The sequence below is a fragment of the Sarcophilus harrisii genome, chromosome 6 (genome assembly GCF_902635505.1).
Source record: "Sarcophilus harrisii chromosome 6, mSarHar1.11, whole genome shotgun sequence".
NCBI classification, from domain to species: domain Eukaryota; kingdom Metazoa; phylum Chordata; class Mammalia; order Dasyuromorphia; family Dasyuridae; genus Sarcophilus; species Sarcophilus harrisii.
In genome coordinates, this window is record NC_045431.1 from 116,155,382 (window position 1) to 116,177,596 (window position 22,215).

A 22,215-nucleotide genomic window follows, 5' to 3' on the forward strand; every position below is an offset into this window, starting at 1 on the left:
TGATTTCCTGGTTCTTTGCCTTAGATCATATAGGTCTTGCCTATTTCTTTATTTAGAAGTTGCTTTTACCGGCAAAATCTTGGACCTATCCCTGTTACATGCAAGGCCTCTACTAGACAACATATTTTGGGAGTCCAATTCCAATTCTATACATACTTGAAAAATATGATTCCATCTCCCCTCCCATCAAAAGAAACTTTTTTTGTAGCAATATCAGGGAATGAAGTGTGTTCCAAGCAAGTAAAATTTCAAAATAACTGAAAATTTCAACTTTAAAATCCAAAAAATTTTAATTTAACCATTTTGATTTAATCTCAACTCAATTTCTGTGTCAATGTTTCCATTTCCATTCTTCATCTATGGGCATAATTGACTTCACTGTGTATACACGTAGACAACTTCCTGCTTTATTTAATGAAATTTATTGATTTATGATCAATTGATTATATAGGTTATGATCAACTGATTTTTTTTAGTACTTGAGGGTCATTATTGTATTGTTTAATAACATAATGATGGTCTTCAAAGCTATTATGTTTAAAAGCCCTTTCTACCATTTACACTAAATAGCTTAGACTTTATTGTTATGGTAATGCTGTCTCTACCTTCTCTGCCAGTCATCACTATCAACAGATCATCTTAGAATAGCTAGTCAGCCCTTTATGACTCCCTGTTTTTAATCATCAGTGGATCAGAGATCCATGTAGATAGACATGTTAGAATTGTGTGTTTAATGAGAATAAACAGAATCTATATAGTGAAGCCTACAGTTATCTCTTATTAGTAAGCTGCATATGCTTTTCTTTTAATCATATTTTACTACAAACTCTATAACATCTTCAATAAATACTAATAAAATACATAACAAAACAATCTTAAGAATTATTTACAATTTCAAAATTAAAGAACAAGAACTTTTAGCAAAATAATAACTTATTTACTATCTCCAATCTCTTTACTGTCTCTCTACCTGTGAAGTTTTGTTGTTTATTTGGGTAATCCTAGTTAATATAAATGTCCTAGTTCAGCTTTCTTCACGTTCCAACATTTCCTTTGTCTTTCTATATTCATATTTGTTGTTGTAAATACAAAATTATATTCTAATACATTGATTAAAAGTTTGTTCTGCCATTCCTAAATCATAGCACCTGTCTTTCCTTTCTTGCTACTAATTAACAAATATTTGCTAATTTATAATTGTTTTCATTTTTTGTTCTATTTCATATTTATTCGTAATTTCCAATGTTGATTAAATAAAAATTATTTATATTTATATCAACTTATAGTTCTCTGAATTCTTTTGTACCACTAGGATTTTTCCCCTTTTGCTAACATTCTTAGACTATAATTGTAGTGTTGGGATCACTAAATCAGAGGGCAGGATCAGTTTTATAGATTTTATTGTCTTTAGTACATAAAGTTTCTAATATTTCTTTTGGCTGCTTTGAGATCTTTTTTAAAAAAAATAATTTGAATCCATGAAGGAAATGGGACTGTAATCTAATTCAGACCTTTTACTGATTCACACCTTAAGTCCCAAGAATACTTGTCCATGATATTCAGGAGTTGACAGGGAAGGCAGGTTGCACAGTATAGAGAGTGCTTGCCTTGGAATCAGGAATCTTCCAAAGTTTTTAATTTGGCCCACAGACAGTAACTAGCTGTGTGACTCTGGGCAGGTCACTTAACTCTGTTGGCCTCAGTCTCTCATCTATAAAATGAGCTGGAGAAGGAAATGGCAAAGCACTCCAAAATTTTGTCTGAGAAAACTCCACATGGGGTTATGAAGATGCAACTGAAAAGTTCAAGAGGGATTTGAAGCCTACCCACTTTTTCCTTGGAGAAAATAAATGGAAGTTATTTGATAGTGAAAATATTGTACCTTATAGGTTCAAAATGAAGCTTGTAGAGGATGATTTCAGAAGAAGGAGAGAACAGAAGGAAAGCCAGTGTAGTGCTTATAATCCTGTTTCTAACACACAGTAGATATTGTGGTAGTGATGGGGTTAAATATGACCCGGCCAGGGTTTGTCATAATCCCGAGCCCTCGATAGTCTCTTTCTTTGTAGTCATGCAAGCTTTTCTTCCTGTTCTGTCTTCTTCTCTATGCAGTCTTTGTAAATCCTATCAATTTTTTTTTCTTAAAATTTCTCTACTATGACCTCTTCTCCATTTCCACTGCTATCACCTTCATTTATGCACATGCATGCATTAGACTAGAGAGACTTAATAGTGTAGTAATTATATGGTCTGTCATATTCTTTTCTGGTTCACATTTGGTAGTTATGTCTTCTCAAGAATTGAAACTGTACTTTTATACTTTTTAACTCCCAGAAGAATGGAGCTAGATGTGTAATTAGGTATGTGTTTTTAAATGTCAGCAACAAACATTTATTTAGTTCTAGGTGGTTCTAAGTACTGTGGATACACAGAAAAGCGCTCCCTCCCCCCCAAATATTACAATTAACCCTTCCACATTATAGAAGTGCAGTGCCTCCATGATCTAGAAAAGCCCATGTAAAATTTCTTGACCCTCTCTTCATACCAGAGAAGTTTGGGTTTTTTCTTTCTTACCTTTCTTTTTCTTTTGGTGGGATGTTTACAGTACCTTATTATAAAATTTGTGTTAAGTATTTGATCATAGGCTATATGTAAGTCGATGTTAAGTAAAAATAATTTTTCTGTATCATCTGCTGATCTTCACATGTGGCCTGCAGCTTCTGCAAAACTCTTCCAAAATTCCTATTGAATTTTTTATGCCATTCCTCAATATATTGAAACTGATGGGGAAAGTCTAGATGTAGAAAAATAACTGTAATTTTAAAATTCCTGCTTTCAAAAAGCTCACATTTTAATCGGATGGGGGGGAGGGATAATAATATACAATATTATGTATACAAATATCTATGTAAAAACAAGCTCTAAAAGGGTGTATTGGGGCTAATCAATCGAAGTATGATATGGGTATTTTGACTCATAAAAGGACCTTGATTATTTATAACATTCAAGAAGAGAAAGTCAAGCTGAAGGAGCTTGATAAGGGGAAATGGGAACCAGCAACTTGCAGTTGAAGCTCATCTGGGAGGGGGATAAGAGATTTCTTTGATTTGCCTTCATTGCCATTGAATTGTGAATTCTTCAAAGTCATGGACTATCTCTTGCCCTTTTTTGTACTCTCCAGCACTTAACACAGTGCCCAGCATTTAGTAGGTGCTTAATAAATGCTTATTGAATGAATTTCTCAAAGCTGAATAGATGGCTACATGTCTTGCAAAGAGGGGTGGGAGAGTGGGAAGGAATTTAATCCCTTGAAATGTGTCATGATTCCTCTTGAGAAAAAAATTACATTTTATGTATGTCACACCATTTTCCAGCTCATTTTTTTTTGGTCTTTCCTTCTTACCACCCAGACTATTTGCCCACCAGTCCATAGAAGATCAGCACGGGAACACCCTCCTCGCACATCTCTTGACTTAGAGCTGGATCTTCAGGCTTCTTTGACGCGGCAGAGCCGCTTGAATGATGAACTACAAGTCCTACGAGACTTGCGGCAGAAGCTTGAGGACATGAAAGCCCAGGGAGAGATGGCTCTTTCTGCTGATGTGCTCGAGGATGAGAGGTTTCAGAAGCTCTTGAAACAAGCTGAAAAACAGGTACCAATGACAATAGCTTCATTTCTCTACTTTGCATTTCTGAGGGACTTGGATAGAATTGTGTCTAATCTTTTTTTCAAAGTAAAGCAGGTTCTCTCCTTAAAAATTGAGTGTCTTTTAAAAAAGAAAATAGTATCTTCCAGAAACCTGCTTATGTTGCTTGTTTAGAACCTGGAATTTCCATACCCGTAAGGAACAGTTTGACTTTACAAATAGTCGATGTGGGTTGGATGAAAGTTTGTCTGAAAGTTTGAGTTTCTTTCATTCATTCATTCCTGTCTTTTCCCCCTCCTTTTTGTAAAAAAAAAAAAAAAAAAATTTCTCTCTCCCATCCCTCCTCCATCCAATGAGAAGGCAAACAATATGTCATTTATGCCTGTGAAATAATGGAAAACATTTCTATTTTAGTTGCTTCCCAAAAAAAGGTAATCACCTTCAAAGAAAGAACTAATATTGTCTGAATGCAGACTGAAATATGCTACATTTCTCTTGCTTTCTCTTTTTTTTTTTTTCTTTTCTCTGTTTCTGTGTTTATTTTTTTGTTCCTTTCTTTCTTGAGTTTTGGACAAAATGACTAGTATGGAAATGTTTAATGAAATTGCTTGTGTTTAACCTATATTAGATTGCTTACTATTTCAGGGAAGGAGGAGGATAAGGAAAGAGGAAGGGATAGAATATAGAACACAAAACTTTAAAGAAAAAGCCAAATGTTAAAAAAAGAAATTGTTTTAACATATAATTGGGGAAAATAAAAATAAATAAATAAAGGAAAGGAAAAAGGAATAATAAAGAAAATGAAAAAATATATATATTAGAATCTGCACATACCGTTCATCAGTTTTTTTCCCTGGGGGTGGAGCATTTTTCATCATGAATCTTTTGGAATTGTCTTGAATATTTGTACTGATCAGAGTAGGGGATTTAGGAATTTAATGAATTGCAAGTTCAATAGGAGTCAGTGTGATATGACAATCCTCCTTTCCAAAAAAAAGTAAATGAGATATTAACCTACATTAATAGAGGCAAGACTGCCAAGAATAAGAATTGTTTTTATTCCTCTGCATTTGATTCTGGCTACCAGATTTTAGGAAAGATACTGATCTGTAATATATATCATGCAGGAAAGGCTCCGGGGCAAGACTAGTAGAATACCAAAGTGCTGCAAGTCACTGTCGTTGGAGAACCTGGGGATAGTTAGCCTAGAGAAGAGAAGATACAGTTGGCAAGAACTTGCCAGGATAGCTCCCTTCAAGCTCTTGAGAAGAGCTTGGTCATGAAAAGGAATCAGACTTGTTCTTTTTAATTCAGAAGGCAGAACTAGGAGCATCAGATAGAAGTTGCAAAGAGTCAAAATGGAATGACTAAGCTGCCTTGAGAGTAAATGATTTCTCCCTTTCTTCCTGGAGGTCTTCACACAATAGCTATCTGTAGTTGTCTAAATATGCCTAAAATACACATAGTTATATTTTAGAGGGGATTCATTTTGGGTTAAGGTTACTGTCAGATAGTTGCTGAGAGTCTAATACAGAAAATCTTTTTGTAATTCCCTAAGTCTTTGATTCCTATGCTAGCCCTCAAAAATTGTTTTGTCCATGATATGCCAAAAAACAAAAGAGAATCCTCTTCTAGCCATAGTTGCCACTTGGTAGAATGTGAATGTGGCTCCCAAAACACATATACTATCTGGAGCTGTAACTGGTGCTTTTAAAGAGGTGAACAAAGCATCTTAGGGCATTTTTTTTTTTTTTTACTTTTAGATGGCAAATGCTCTTTTTGTTTTTTAATTAATACTTTCCCCTAATTATATGCAAAAAACATTTGTTTTTTAAAATTCTGAGTTTCAGTCTCTTCGTTCCTATAACCCCCTCATTCATTGATATAGCTTATACATGTATAGTCATATAAAACATATTTCCATATTAGTCATGATAGTCATTTTTTAAAAGGGAATGCCTGTAAGTGTCGTATGCATTTCTGGACATTTGAACACCAGTAGAAGAATGTATACAATAACCTCTTAGTTGCTCTCACTACTAAAATAATATTTTCCCTGCACAGGTTTGTGTGGCTCCCTAATCAAAAGTAATCCAAAGCTTTTTTTCACTAACAGGATGCAAGGCAAATCTCTTAGCTTAGCATTTCAAGCACTGCACAGTCTGGCTTCCTCCTTTCTTTTCAGCCTTATTCCATGTTGTTCTTTACAAGCTCTACATATAGTCAGACTGGAACTTACTCTTTTCAAGCCTTTGTGCTAAAGGCTTCCCTAACAACTTCCTTTCTGACTCCTCAAGCTGAAAAGTGTTTTCTGTACTCTCAGGTTTTCTCATTCTTGCATCTTTTCTTTGACTCCAATCACATACCTACAAATGCAGTTTTTAAAAATTATTATTTTTGTACCCATAAATGCTCACCATGTCAATCACAAATAATTATCTTTTATATTTAAGGCAGACAAAAGTTACAGTATTAGCTTTTCCTTGGGTTCTCACTATACAAAACAAAAAGGACAAAATAAATTTTTACATTTAGTGTAATGTTATTCATGTACAAACCTAAAAGGAACTAAACCACCACAATTCGCTCAAATCCTAGGGAGATATAATAAAGGTAAAAACATTGCCATCTATTATCATTATTGTTATTATCATTACTGAAAAGATTTGATAATTCTGAAAGAGAGTGAGACTGACAACTTTGTGCAGTTCTGTCTCACTTAAATTCAGTTCAAGCAAAAATTGAGAAGTCATCATATGATATCATTGGTCCTCTTTGAAAATGAAGAATCAACAACTTGAAATGTAAAATACTTAAGGCAGCACTGCTCAAAGGGTGAGTTATCCCCGCACTTTGGAGGCTTATTTTGATTGTTGAGTGAAGAATGGACTAGAGTGGGGAGAAACTTGAGGCAAAAACATAAGAGATATTTAATAAAGGCTTTTATTAGATAGAGCTACTCCAAGATGTAAAGTTGAACAGTGAACCATGTCCAGATTTGAAAAGTGGAAGACCAGGTTGAATTACAGTTGGAAAATGGAGCAGCATTTTTATTTAATTCAAAATTGTTTGATCCTGTAAAAGCCAGTCTGTCTAACACCAGCATTCTGTGACTGCTGCTGCTACTTTGAATCAGGTCTTTATGGCTTATGGAGCATTTGATTTACAACTCTCCAAGGTAGCCAGTGCAAGTATTCATTTCCCTATTCTCCATGTGGAGAAGCAATTTTACAAAGGTAGTGATCTGTTCAAATCCCCATGGCTAAAAATTGGCAAAGCTTTGAACCTAAGACTTCTGACTTAAATGTCTGGTGCTCCTTGCTCTACCACTTGATTGTCCCTGTGATAAGCCATTATCTTATGAGAGTATATATGGGCTGGTGTATACATTGTGCTTGGAACCAGCTTCATTAGTGACTGTACCCAAAGCCTTCTATGATTTACCTTCACCAATTCAGTTTAATCTAATGCCACTTTTAGTCAGTTTTTCCTGTCTCTTAAGACCTCTTAAGGACAGACATTTTCTTAGCATCTCTCATGTTGGTGATATAGGTAGAAGTTAATTCATCATAAACAGATCAAGGGACTCTAATCAGGTTTCAGGTCTTTCCAATTGTGAACCAGCAATGTAAAGAGCTCCATTAAGATCATAGAATTATAGATTTAAATCAAAAGACATCTGTTTGTTCCTATCCTTCATTTTACAGATGAGGAAGTAGACCAAGAGAAGTCAAATTGAATCCAACAGCCATTTATTAAATGTTTGTCCTGTGCAAGGCACTGCACTAACTTGGAGATTCAACAACAAAATGAAAAATAATCCCTCAAGGGAAGGATTGTATCTTTTAGAGGGTAGGGATGATTGCAACGTATAAATAGAGCAAGTATGCTGTGTCCCATTTACTCAGAGCCAAGAAGGCTATATTTGCTCTTTAGCATTCTAGGATACCACAGGGGTTTGGGTGTCTCCTCTTTAAGCTCACACCAATCCTGTTTCCCCATCTGTTAGGTGCCAGTAACTAGTGGCTCACTTCCATCTAATCACTTAATATAGTTAAATTTTACAAAGGCATATCTGCTTCAAAGCTCTAGCAAAAGCAAACGCACAACGTTTCCCCCTGATATCCTGAGGGCATGCTCTTTGCACCACCTTGGTTTTGGGGGGAAATTGGCTCAACTAAGCTCTGTTCCCATAGACATTGTCGCACCAAATTCAGGTCCAAACATGGCATCAGTAGTAAATGGGTCCTTGCCACACCTACCACTGGAATTTTGTGGAGATGCTGTCCCAGGCATTCTACACATGCAGTCAGACCCCTTGTTACACAGGTACTTAGATACACAGAGTCATTTGGGAAGGTGAATGAGCTCCAGCACAGAGGATAAAAGGAATGGTTTCCCATAGGAGATGCTAGATGAGCATCTAGGGATGAAGGGATCTAGAGGGGAGGGCTCACACCACTATGCAAAGTTATAGAGGTGTTGATGACTTGAATAAGATCACAGAGGCAGTAAATTAGTGGAGATTGAATCTGAATTGAGGCCATCTGTTTCCACTTTCTAATTCAGCTCTTCCTACTGATTCATCCTGCATGAGTAAAATTAATGATAATAATGTATATTTAGGAAGTATTTGGAAGTTCACTGAATTTTTTTCTCCGGAATGGGAGCAGTATACATAGTGACAATATAATCTTTCTTTTATATGAGGAAATTGAAAGAAAAGACTTGCAGGGTCACAGCTAATAACTGTTATATGCAGGATTCAAACTCAGATTTCTTGAGTTGGTCTAAGTCCAATATTCTTTTAATTACAAAGAATCTAGGTAGTGCAAGGGATAGCATGCTAAATGTGGAGTCATGAAGACCTGAATTCAAATCTGATTTCAGACACTTCATAGCTATGTGACCCTGAGCAAAGCACTTCTTTGCCTTCTATTTGTCTTAATTTCTTCATTTTTAAAATGAGAATAGTGATGTCTACTCTCAAGGTTGTTGTGAGATTGTATAGAGCAATGTAAACGCTGGTGATCCTTATTATCCTATTTATTTCAGCTATTTATTATTTTATAGAAAATAGTAACTTTAAATCTTAGAAGGCAATGATCTATTCACTTTAGTGCTTTTTTTAAGTTCTAATAATGTATTATAGCATAAAATTCAGCTGTTTTCATTTTATTGTTATTAAAACTGAATGGAAGAAAAAGGTAGTTACTTTATTTAAAAAGAAAGGGAAAAGAGAAGAAAGTGAATGAGGATTTCGATTGAATTAGTTGTATTACCCTTTTTTGCACTGGTGTCCACAAAATGTTTTTAAACACACACTTTATTGAGGGATCTATTTTTAAAAATTATTTCAAATAAGAAGCCATAAATGGATTTCAGTCTTCACTAGGGGGGGAGGGGAGTAGTACCCAAATTAATAAGATCAGATCCCTTAAAGTACTGAAAATATCTTTTAAAGAGAGAAAAGGGATTATATAAACTAGCAAAATGAGGCAGTTTGTATAATGGAAAGAATCCTAGACTGGAAATCAAAAGATTTGATTTTTTATTTCACTTAACTCCCTGGGCATTTTTGTGGTATTCAGGAAATCATTTTTCTCTCACTGGGCTTCAGTTTTCCTTCTGAAAATGAAGAAATTGAAATCAGTGATCTTAAAGGTTCCTTCAGGTTTATGGAAATATGAGAAACAATTCTCATTCTTTTTTGGCTACTGATTTTCATCCTACTGTAAAGACCAAACATGATTTTAAATGATATCTACTATGTTCACTTTACTATCCTTCTATCCACTGTTAGATTTATAAAGTATTCAAACTGAATCTCTTGGTTTTTGTCCTGAGTTGTGCTGTTTTTCTGCCCCGAGACCAAAGTGTTTCTTCTATCTGTGTTCACCACAAGAAGCTTCAGAAAATTACAAGAGCCCATTATGCCTTAGAACTTTTCTTTATTGTCATATGAGAAGGGCACTGAACCAGGAGGCATAAGACCCACATTAAAGTCTTGTCCCTACCACTATCAGCTATATGACCTTGAGGAAATCGTTTAATATCACTGGCTCCAGATTTCCCTTGTGCAAAATGAAGGGGCTTGGCTAAATGCTCTCCAAGGGATTAATAATAGCATCTACCTCTCAAAATTGTTGTGAGGATAAAATGAGATCATACTGGTAAAGTGTTTTATAAATGTTAAAGTGCTATATAAATGCATATTATTGTTATTATTCCTGTTCTAAACCTCCAATACCAGAAACACAAGTTGGCGTATCCCCTGGTTAACCAAGCTTTGGGGTTTGCATTTACAAATGCCACGTTCATTTGACTCTGTTGATAAAATGTTAAAAAAAAAAAAATTCAATTAGCTTTTTTAGTCCCTAGTGAAAATAAGATTGTCTATGATCCAAACTAGTTATTTTCATATTTTGGTCTAATAAATTGCCTTCCTAAAAAAATAAGTTTGTTGCCATGCTAATTATACTTTACCTTGGATTGTAATTGCATCATGACAAAGTTAAGGAGACTTGTTTAAGAGTTTAGGTGTATAGTCAGAAGGTGGGCTCTTTTCCATAGCATCAGAAGCTAATTAAATTCTCTACATCATTGATTGCATTTGTAATAGCCATTGACTTGTAGTTTTCAAGATTTTCTTGGCTTCAAGTACTAACACTTTATTTAAAATAATCAACAGTTTGTTTGTAATGGGATAGTTACCTTACTCAGAGAAACCATTAAGTAGATTTAGGAGATGTTAAGCTTCTGGTAGAACACTCTGAACTCTTCCCGAGAGAATATACATCACAATTTGATTTTCAGATTTATGACAAGCTCATTATATGATTATAATTATACATTCCCTCTCCTGCACTGATGAATATGGTCAGAAATTGAGGTGTGTCTTGTAATTTTTTTAAATTATTGTGTTTCCCTTCTGTTAGTTTTGTTCCCTTCTGCTAGTTTTCTGGGGCTGGGGGAAGGAATAACAGAAAAAAATGTAGAATTAAGAGTTTATAGGATACTGTTTGCCTCAGTATTACTATCTGTAAGATGGAGTAACATCTACTTCCCAGAGTAAGGAGGATCAAATGAAATATTTATAAAACAATTAGCTCAGTGACTAGCACATAGTAGGTGCTATATAAATATTGATGATGATAATGTTCATCATCATGTGTGAATATCAAGGAAATGTATATTGTGAATTGATATTTTAAGGATTCCAATCTTCATCATGGGATTTATCTGGAATATTCCATTTCAAATAATCATAAATAAATTTAGATAACAAGAAAAGGTCCTTGTAGCTGTGATGTTTATTGTAAGATTCTTATTCTGTTTTTGTGTATATTCATTATAGTATGATTAACGGTATTATTTAGAGATAGAAGGGACCATCAAGGCCACTTAGAGATAGCTCTTCATATTTCACAGGGGAAAACTGAGGCCCAGAAAGTTTATAACATCCAAGGTTATAAATATGGTAAAAAAAAAAAAAAAAAAAAAAAAAAAAAAAAAAAAAAAAAAAAAAAAAAAAAAAAAAACAAAGAGATTGAACCATAACTTCTGACTTTACTTCTCACATTCTTTCCATTGTACCATGCTATCTTTGCATTGTTGTTGTATTCAGTTGTGTTTGACTCTTCTTGACATATTTAGGGTTTTCTTGGCAAGATACTGGAGTGGTTGGCCATTTCCTTCTCCAACTCATTTAACAGATAAAGAAACTGAGGCAAACAGGTTTAAGTAACTTATCCAGGGTCACATAATTAATAAGTGTCTAAAGCCATTTTTGAACTGGATGAGTCTTCTGTCATTTGCATTACAAAGAGATAAAACATTTGTCTTCACTGTGTTCTAGATGTTGTGCTGAGTGCTGGAGATAAAAGCAAGCAAATTGTGGGAAATGGTAGATGTAGGAGAAAGAAGGTCAGCAGAGGGATTGTCAAAAAAGAGAAAAAGAAGTCTGGATGATTATGTTGCGAGTCTTTGTGGATTGGGGATACAAAGACAAAATCCAAACAGTTTTTGCTTTCCAGGAGGTTATATTCTACCTGACACAGAGGATACAATGATGTACATAAATAAACAAACAATTCCCAGGGAGACAACATCTCCATATTTATACAAAATTAATACAAAATCTTTTTTTTTTCTTCAGCCTTTGGAGGATGGGGAGAGAAAGCTAGAATTAGTGCAGAAGGTTTCCTGTAGAAAATAGGATTTTAATTAGTACTTAAAGGAAACCAGGAAATACAGTAGTCAAAGCAGAAGGAGGAAAGCAAGAAGGGGACGATTCAACAAGATATTTGGCAACTTATTGGATTTGTAAGGTAAGAAGTTGAGAATAATGCTAAGGTTACAAAGCTGTGAGGCTGAAATGATGGCAGTGCTCTCAGAAGTAGGAAATTTCAGAAGAGTGTTAGATTTGGGATGATTTTATGTCTCAGTTCCGTTATCAGCATGTTAAATTTGAAATGTTTGTGGGTCAGCTAGTTTGAAATATCCAGTAGAATATTTGTGAGATGTTACTAAAGCTCAGAAGAGAGAATGAGACTTGATAACTACTATTTGTTCTCTAAGGAAGTGCTGAGTCAACTAACTTTTGTGCTAACAAAATAGGTCAGGAAGTTTTAAGAGCAACAAAATATAAAGATCTTGTTTCTGAAGTCATATCTTCATCCCGTGTGTTACAAGTATTATATTTGTAGATAATTTCTGAGGTCCGTGTTGCTTTATGAAATTCTTTATTACCAATAAAGAAAGCTACATGCAAGGTCTTGTAAATCCCCTAGCAGATGCCTAGTGGTTCATCAATTTGCACTTAAAATGAAAGCTAATCTCTCCGGTATTGATTCCACAAAAGTGTCTACAATTACTTCTGAGGGCAGCTAGGTAATGCAGGGTAGAATATTGGATTTGAAAAAAAGAAAGACTTCCTGAGTTCATATGTGATCTCAGAGATTTGGCAATGTGGTCCTGGGCAAGTCACTTCACTCTGTTTGCCTCAGTTGCCTCATCTGCCAAATGAGCTGGAAAAGGAAATGGCAAACCTCTCCAGTTTCTTTGCCAAGAAAATCCCAAATCAAGTCACAGAAAACCAGACACAACAGAATTGATTAAACAGCAGCAGTACAATTACTTATAAACAAAACCTCTTTCAGTGCTGCCTAATCTGAAACAATATCTGATCTTGGTATCCCAGCCACTTTGGCAGCATAGTGGTTTTTTAAATGCAAAAAATAGAATACGCAGGATTACAACAGACAGAGATTATATTGAAACACAGTTGTCAAAATATTTTTAAAAGTTCACAGACCCTTATTTAAGAACCTGTGATGTAATGGATGTCTGTATTGCTTCTTTCTTCTGGTCATTTAAATTTCACCTTAGTCCCCCAAATAAACTCCTTTTAATTTATAAATTTTTCATCACTTGAAATGCTCCATAGTTTTTCACATCTTTTCTGTTATACAACTCATTGAAATGCCAATTATAATCCTCCAACAAATAGTGATCATTTGCCTGACACTTATCCAGGAAGAGGTTAATACTACCTCATAATCTTCTACTTGCCATAGCAGAGTATGATCATTTTCATGTTAGATGCCGACAACTTAAAACAGCATCCCAGTGAAGTAATTTAGCATTTACACTGCCAAGCCTAGTGGGTTAAGACACATAATCTAATCCTGATTTACAACTGTAAGGATTTAGCCCTAACCACTTTAAGACACAGCCTTTTCCTGTGGGTATTGGACTTGAGAATGGGATTTGGTTTAAAACTTATTTTTTACCTAGATACTAAACTCACTTTTAACTGCAGGAGAGAATGGAAAGTGGGGAAGGTTACAGGGAGTAATAATGAAACCTAAAGGCTTTCCTTTATGAGAGGCAAGTATGTACTACTATGTCAGAAGCATTGTTTCATTTGGGAGCAGTATTCCTTATGTAGCTAGCTAGTTCTTTGTTCCTCTTGAGATATTTTATTAACAAACTGCTAAATCTTACAAATATCTGGTGCTGCAAAGGAATCCTGTATCTGGTAGAAATAATTGAGCACATTGTACATCTTGAGAAGTAGGTATAAAAGATGGCACAAAAAAATAAATCCTTTATAAGAGATTTCAGATTTTGGGCAGGAGAAAAGAGCAGAACTCAAACACAATGCAGTTTTATACAATTAGTAAAAATAAAGTTGGAAACTCACTATGATCAAGGAGGTTATCTTTTAAAAGAGAGTGCAAAAGTTCTACCTTTTGCCATTCCTTTTTAAAAATTGGTGCTTAATGTAACAATATGCCAGGCTCTCTTGGTGGAAACAGAATTAATTAATACTGGGATTACATTCTTATGAATAAAGTGATATAAAAAAATCAGAAAAGGCATGTGTGGCTAGAAAATAAGGGGGATTGTTTATGTAGAAAAACAGCAAAGAATTATTTGGATAAGTCAAGGGCTCCAGTGGTGTCCACCACTGAAGTCTTTCAACTCATTCAGCAGAGCTTCTGGTGGTAAATTATAGCAGGGAATAGACAAAAAGACATCAGTGAGTTGTGGTCTACACAGGTGGAAGAAGTAGCCACAATTATAAGACAGTGAATCCATCAAAGTATTTAAGTATGTCTAAGCAAATTTTGAAAATTAACATTGGAATTATCTCATCACGTATAGTCAACTAAAAATATGTTTCAGTAGTTCATTGACTTGTGGTTCTATGTCTGTGTATTTTTTCCACCAATACAGATAATAATTCCTCTCTGATTTAGCTGAAAGGCTTTGAAGATTGATGTAAGAACAGGATGATCATCCTGAGGGCCAGTCTGGTAATGGGAATTTCCAGCCTTATAGACATATAGCCTATTAATTGACTCATACTCAAAGGCTTTCTAGCTTGGTAGAAGACCCACAGAATTTATGTTCCACTCACTGCCATAACTTTTGAGACCCTAGAATTCATGATAGATCAAGTGTATAGTGCTCAATTGCATTAGTCCCCAGTTAAAACTCTCAGTTATTAATACCTGTTTTGTCAAATTGTACAATTTGTCCTCTTGTCCTAAGTAATCTGACCACTGTATTTTCTTATTGAAGATTCATTTTCTTAATAGGAATTCTTGGAAGTGATTAGAAGTCATCTTACCAACAAAAATCCTTTGTAAGGTAGATAATTTTAGTTTAGGATATTTTCCTTTACTGTATCATTACATTTTTTTCTTTCCTTTTTTGACTTTGATGCATAGGGTTTATATGATTATGACCAAGTTTCCTTTATGCATGATCTGACGCTTCCTGGCTAATTGTCATGTTGTTTCATTGACCCAGAAGCTCTGGACTTTGGCAATCCCATTTTTTGGTGTGTGAAATGGTAGCTCTTGAGTCCAATTTTCATTTTGCTTTCTGGTTCAGTACTTCTGAACAATATTTTTAAAAATTTCTTAAATTATGATGTTCAGATATTTTAATTTTGTTTTGTGAGGTGAAAAATTCTTAAATTATCTCTGTTCTGTTTTCTGGGTCAGTCGTTTTTGAGTATTATCTCATGTGATCTTTTGACTTTGCTCTAATTTTTTGATTATATAATTGGATTGTTAGTTGCATTTCTTGAATTTCTGCCAAATTGTCTGCTATTTTGCTAACATTTTCTCACTTCTGAACTGAGCTGTTTATTTTCCTAAGTTATTCTTTTCTCAGTTTTATTTTTATTGACATCTTTTGTTTTTATATCACTCTAACATCTAAATATTATTCCTCTCTTCCTTAGTCCAGCTGGCGTGTGTGTGTGTGTGTGTGTGTGTGTGTGTGTGTGTGTGTGTGTGTGCTTTTTATAATTAAAAAATAAAAAGGAAAAAAGTAGTTGAGCAAACCTAGTCAATTCATCAACCTTAGTGAACAATGTATTCAATATTCCACATTCCTAATGCCCCACCTTTGCATAAGAAAGGGAAGTAAATTTTCTCAACTTTTCTCTGAAGCAAAACTTTTTAATTCTATTGCCCTCAGTCTCATTTTTATGCTTTTTGTTCATAGTGTTGTGGTCATCATGTATTTTATCTTGATTCTGCTTACTTTACTATATATTGTTTATTTTGAGTTTTTTTCATCAAGAATTCTAATTTCATCCTTTATCACCTCAGTTTTTTAAATTAGGCATTCCAAATACTTTCAGGGATTTTGTGGACAGTCCATTCATACATTTAGAGCTAGAAGCCATCCTATTGGTCATCTAGTCTAGTCCTTTCCTTGTTAGAAATAGGGAAACTGAAATGCAGTGAAGTTAAGTAGACTTACCCAAGGTCCCATTGGTAGATGACCAAACCAGGATTAAAAACCATATTAAATCAAAATTTTCTGTCTGAAAATGGATATGATAAATATTTTGCTAGGCACTGTGCTAAACGCTGGGGAAACACAAGAAAAAACAGTCTTCCTTCAAGGAGCTTACATTCTAATTGGAAAAGACAGTACACAAAAGGAAACTGAAAGAGTAATGAGGATGGCAGTATTAATACCCAGCTGGGGACATAATGTGGGAGTCAACCAAGGGGAATAGCTGGTGGTAAATAAATAGGTGTCTGGGGTTTTGAGTCCTCTATAAAGAAGAAGTCTTTTTGCTCTTCTCTAGCCCTCTTCTAAATCAGAAGGGCAGAAGCAACTGAGGGCACTGATGAGGTATGAGGACCTAAACAGAAGCAATCTCTATGATGATGAGTTTCCTGGTGATGAACTTAAGCTGGAGGGGAGGTGCATGGTGCTGCTGCTGGAGTGAGACCCAAGCAGAGCAGCTGGTGGCAAATTAGTTCTTTCCACTGCATCACACAATCTTTATATATGCCTATATGCAATCAGCCCATGCCCTTTGCTGGTTTCCTGCCAGTCTTAATTTCTGAATGTTTAGAAAGAACTTCATCCCATGGGTCCTCAGTACTCAGTAGTTCCTTCCTTAATGTTCACATTCTTCCCACTCCCTTGAGATTCAGCTTGTAGTTAAAATACAGAGTATTCTTTTCTAGAGCTTTATTTTAGGATTCTTAACACATGGTGTCAAACTCAAATAGAAACAGGGACTACTAATCTGTACACAAGGATCCCTGTGGGCCACATATTGATTTCATTTTAAAATGTGATTATATGTGCTTTATTGATTTTTTATTTAGTTTGTTAAATATTTTCCAATTACATTTCAATACATCACCTCCATCTTAACTTAGGACTCTTTACTCTATTAGCATTAGGAGTTTCTCTTTGCTTATTTATTTCCTTACTTTTTGCTGTTTTCCCGTTCTTGGTTAAATGTGTGAGGCCGGTGGTTTTGCCCAGCCCAGCCTCACTTAGTCCAGTTCACTTGCTAGTCAAGATCCACCCTCCTGATGCCTTCTTTGAGAAGAAAGGATGAATAGCACAACAGTAATGAACTTCCTTTAGTTATGGATCCGATCACCCAGATCAGATTGCTTCCAGGCTGCAAACTGCACTTGTGCAGATCGGCCTCAACCATAACTCCTCACCAGCCTCTCTTGATTATGCATCTGTAAACTCAGCTACATAGATAGATCCCTCAGCACAGAGACTCTGTAAGGCAGCAAGTAGATGCATTGGAGCAGTCACTGTCTTTGGATCTCTCATCTTCAGCCCAGGGTCTAGAATGAATAGAATTGAGCAAAGAGCCTTCTAGTTTAAGTCCTTTGCCTTCTGCCTCTGCTGTCTGTAACAACTGGGTTTTTAACACAGCTTTAAAGGATTGCTTCTGATAGTAGTAAAAAGAGTTAAATAAAAGGGGCTCATTCACCAGAAAACTGCCGCAAAAAATCCTGTTTTGAACAAATAAAACCAAGTTTCAAAGTAATTTTTTAATAACCACAAAAATGCTAATAGTTGAAATTATCAGCATCAACCACTAGGCATTCTGTTTGAGGAACTAGGCTGAGAGGTTCCAAACAAAGGGGTGTAAACCAAAATTCCTTTCAGATGGAGTTTAACAAATAAAAGAATGAGGGTGGGGTTTTGTAAGCTTCTTCAACCACCCTTCTGATAAAAATAATTTCTTCGGGGAAAATTAGTCTGATGATATCTGACTGTGTCCAATGGAAAGATCCCTTTTCTGATTTGTTCTTTTCCATGTAATATTGATTTAATAAGTCACATAGCATTATAATAGTAACTATTTTAGCCTTAATTACTTCTTTAATAGAGTTCTTGAGTATACTCAGAAAGAGAAGCATTCTTCTCTAATAGAGTTTCATTAGTGGCAACTAGAGAGTACTGAACCTGAAAGCAGGAATTCTTAAGTTCAAATAGTTTCCTCATCTGTAAAATGGGAATACTACTCCCCCAGGATTGTTAAGATAAAATCAGATATTTTTTAAAGTGCTTTGTAATGCTATCTTTTGTCATCATCATTAAGTATAGAATGCTTTTTATTTTTAAAAAAATCTGTACCTCTGCTTCCCACCAGTTAAATTAAAGTACACATTGAATAATTTATTTTTGTGATGTTCCTTCTCTTCTAAAAGTGGTTATATTTATAAAATTATTATTTTTTGAGATGCAAGTTCCAAAACCAGATTGTGAAAATCACTGATTTACTAAGAGGAAAATTTAAACAGTTGTGGGAAAAATGATTGTGTGCTTGAAGAACTTGTTAGGGTCTGTACAAGCCTTCCATGAGCATGTACCTCCTTCCTGTGCTAATTCTTCCCATAAGAGCCAGATACAGATTACAGGATCTGTAATTCATTAGTCATTCTATTGACCAAGGGAGAACAAAGTTCTTTCCACTTATGGAAAAGTTGCCTAAAGTGCTATGTCCAACTGATGATAGTTAGGTAGCATCATCTTTGATAATTGATTAGCATGAAAAACTCCTGTTGTTTCTGGACCAGAGGTGTCAAGTTCAAGTAGAAATGGGGGCCAATAAAATTTATATAAAGATTGCTGCAGGCCACATGTTGGCTAAGAAAATCACATAAGAACCTGGTTTGGGCAGCAATTAGTGTTGAGAATCACATGTTTCAAACTTCTCCCCAAAACCATCCTTTCTAGTTGTCCAGATACCTACTTGATTATTTTTGTTATAGCTGTTCTTCTTTCCATTTACATTGTAGTGGTCATACTGGGTTTTCTTGGTTTTGCTTACTTCACTTTGTACTAGTTCATGTAAAAATATCCATATATGTCTATATTTATCAATAAAATTTCGTGCCACAATTTAGCTATTCTCCAATTGATGGACGTCTATTTTGTTTCAAAATAGTTCTTTGTCCTCTCCCACTTCCCCTCAAAAAAAACTTTGTATATGGAGCTTTTGTTATTATCATTGATCTCTCCAGGGTATATGTCTAACAGTGGAATTTCGTATATGGACATTTTAGCCATTTTAGTTGCATGATTCCAAACTACTTCTCAGTATGATTGTGCTAATTCACAGTATCACCAACAATACACTAATATTTGTGCCCATAGTTTGACATCCTTTTGAACGTTAACTTTGCCTTCCTTTTTCATCTTTGCCACTTTGCTAGTCGTGAGGTAAAAACCTAAAATTGTTTTGCTTTGCATTTGTTATTAATGATCTGAAGATTTTTTTCATTTTTACCAAAGTAAAGATTTGCAATTCTTTGGAGAACTCTGTTTTTCTTTTTGTTGCTGTTGTGTTGAGTTGTCGGACTCTTTATGACTTCACTTGGGGGTTTCTTGGCAGAAACACTGGAGTGGTTTGCCATTGTCTTCTCCAGTTCATTTTACAGATAAGGAAACTGAGGCAAACAGGGTTGTTATTTGCCCAGTGTCACACATTTAGAAGTTTGTTTAAGGCTGGATATGAACTCGGGTCTTCCTGACTCCATACCTGGTATTCCATCCACTTTCCCACCTTGCTGCTGCTTAGAACTAGTTTAATTCAGTTCTTCAGTCATTTAGTTATGTCCAGCTCTTTCCGACTTGTGGACTACACTGTCCATGGCCCAACATTCTATGCTAGATGCCTCTTAAGAGTTTCTATTCTACTTTGGTTTCAGCTTGTAGTTCTTGTTCACTTGTATCCAATTCTTTGTGATCTCATTTGGGGTTTTCTTGGTAAAGATATTGAAGTGGTTTGCCATTTCCCTTCTCCAGTTCATTTAACAGATGAGGAAATAAAGGCAAGCAGAGTTAAATGATTTGCTCAGGTTTTACACAGCATACTTACACAGCCAGTAAGTATATGAAGCTGGATCTGAATTCATCTTCCTTACTCCAGGCCTGGAACACTATCCACTGAAGTTCCACCAAGCTGCCCTACATGCTAATCATACATCTTGCTATGTTACAGATTTGACCTAAAACTGATGATTATACTCGGTATTCAACATTAATTTTATGAAATAAAAAATTTTATAATAATTTATATTTAATGTAAATTTAATTAGAAAAGGGATTAATATGTTTTATCATATTTTTATTGTTTTTAAACTGAGTATTAAAGATTAATTTCCCCTCTTTTTCATATTGTTGCAGTCTTAACATGTTTAGCTTCTTAGAACTTAAGACCAGTAAGAATATTTTAAAATTTTTATCCTGCTCCAAAACTTTAAGCATTCTTTAATAAAATATAATAATTGAAAACCACACTTTATATTCACAAAGTACTTTACTGACAACTCCATAAGGTAAGTAATATATGTATCATTACATATATTTTTAAAGATGAGGAAACTAAAGTTCAGAAAGATTCAGAATCTTTTTCCAAATGAATTTGGTCATTTAACTAGCAAATGTAAGAACTCCCAAATTATCCTTTCAAGTTAGAATGATGAGAAACATTAGGCCCAATGGGAAGGGGCAGCAGCTACAACTGAGACAAATAAGAAAATTTCCATGAAGCCATATGGATTTAAAACAGATTATATTCTATCCTCATAAGCCGTAGGTCAAAGAGTGTCACCTAAATAAATGAGTCATTTACAACTGGGTACAGACAAAGAGGACCTGTTATGGAGTCAATAGATGTGGAGGTGGCAGTCACGGAAGTTATAGGGCAGCTTGAAATGTATTCCCGGGCATAAAGAACTGTTGATTGGCAAATGGATCTTTTCAGTCTACAGCATTAGTAATGTAATCTGCAAATACTAAGGGAGATATTAACCAGTAGTCAATTCAGGAATAATTATCCTCTTTTCATACATTATACAAATTAGTTTATTTGATTAACTGACTACACCTTAATAACAAGCAAATAATGGTTACTAATTTTAAAAAAAGAAAACAAACCTTGTTTGGATTTCACAAGTAGTTTTGAATTTCACTAATCTTTCATTTCATATCAAGGAATTGTCAGTCAATGCTTAAGTTACATGCTATAAAGAAAAGTTAAGGTTGCTTAAAGTAACTTAACTTGAGGAATTGAGTAAACCAGATGATTATTCATGAATTTTCATTCATTTGCTGTGTGTTCTTTGGTGTTAAGAGTTATAAATGTACATGGTAGCTTCTCTACATGACATATGCATGCACAAGTGTATATTTGCTAGCAGTTTGGCTTCTTCCAAATGTGTTGTGGCCACATTCTCTTTCTCCTAGGTTTAAAAATGTGGAATTCTCAGTGGGACTGATGTCTCCAACTCTAGTCTTTGACTTCCTTTTGTCGGTTCTGCTCATGAATCTCCTATAGTTTGGGGGGAAGAAAGGATCTCTAATCTGTTTGCTCTTCTGATCTTAGTCCACAACCTTTTTCATCCTGGGAATTGCCCATTTCTGGATATTTTTTTCCTTCTTTGGCCAGGCTGAACAATCCAAGGAAGAACAGAAGCAAGATTTGAATGCTGAGAAACTAATGAGGAAGGTCTCCAAGGATGTGTGTCGGCTTCGGGAGCAGAGCCAGAAAATACCCCTCCAGGTGCAATCATTCAGGTAGTAGTGCATCTTTGTATTTTCAACCCTGTTGTTGTTCTCATTTTTTTTTTATTTGTTGGTCTCACCCTACTTTTTTCAGTAATTTTTCAGTAATTCAGTAACCAGAGTAATTTACTGGTTGAGTTTTCTAGGAATCTCTCTTAAGTTGGTACCATTTATGATGTTTAGGATTAGCATCTGAACCATCTCTCCTGCCCTTGGTTAAAGGTTATTGGTTATCTATTATTCCTCTTTAGCAAATGCAATAACCAACAAGGGAAAAAATCTACACCAATAATAGTCATGATTCTGCTAAAAGGTTGTTAATTCCTGAATCTGTATCTTTAAGTCTCATTGCAATGATGATATTTCATTAGGAAATCTTGATTCTGAGGATCAGAAAGTACAGAAATTCTTTCTTTTATGGGAAAGGGGGAGAGGGGACTTCTTAGATGAAGACAAAGCCATACTTCCAGTGTTGTGATTTCTTTTGCAGCTAACAGACATTACCTTGTTTAAAAGAACAAAAGGCTCAGGTGTTCCAGACATAATCCCCAAATTTCCCAAATTCTGTTGTGATCCAAGCCACCATCCCACATTCTTTATTCTTCTTTGCCACCAGTACTTTAAGTGAGTCAAAATGAAAGGAACACTTGATAAATTCCATAGTTTCTCTATCAATTAATCTTAAAAATATTTTTCA

At 34.9% G+C, this 22,215-nt stretch overlaps 1 protein-coding gene across 2 annotated transcripts in view; it reads left to right on the plus strand.

The window, feature by feature from the left end:
* Positions 1–22,215, plus strand: part of WWC2 (WW and C2 domain containing 2) — a 222,515-nt gene that overhangs the window by 193,485 nt on the left and 6,815 nt on the right. For both annotated transcript variants that reach the window (XM_031941982.1, XM_031941983.1), the window contains exons 21-22: positions 3,411–3,653; positions 21,403–21,530. In XM_031941982.1, coding sequence (XP_031797842.1) covers positions 3,411–3,653; positions 21,403–21,530 — 371 coding nt within the window. The remainder of the gene's footprint in view (positions 1–3,410; positions 3,654–21,402; positions 21,531–22,215) is intronic.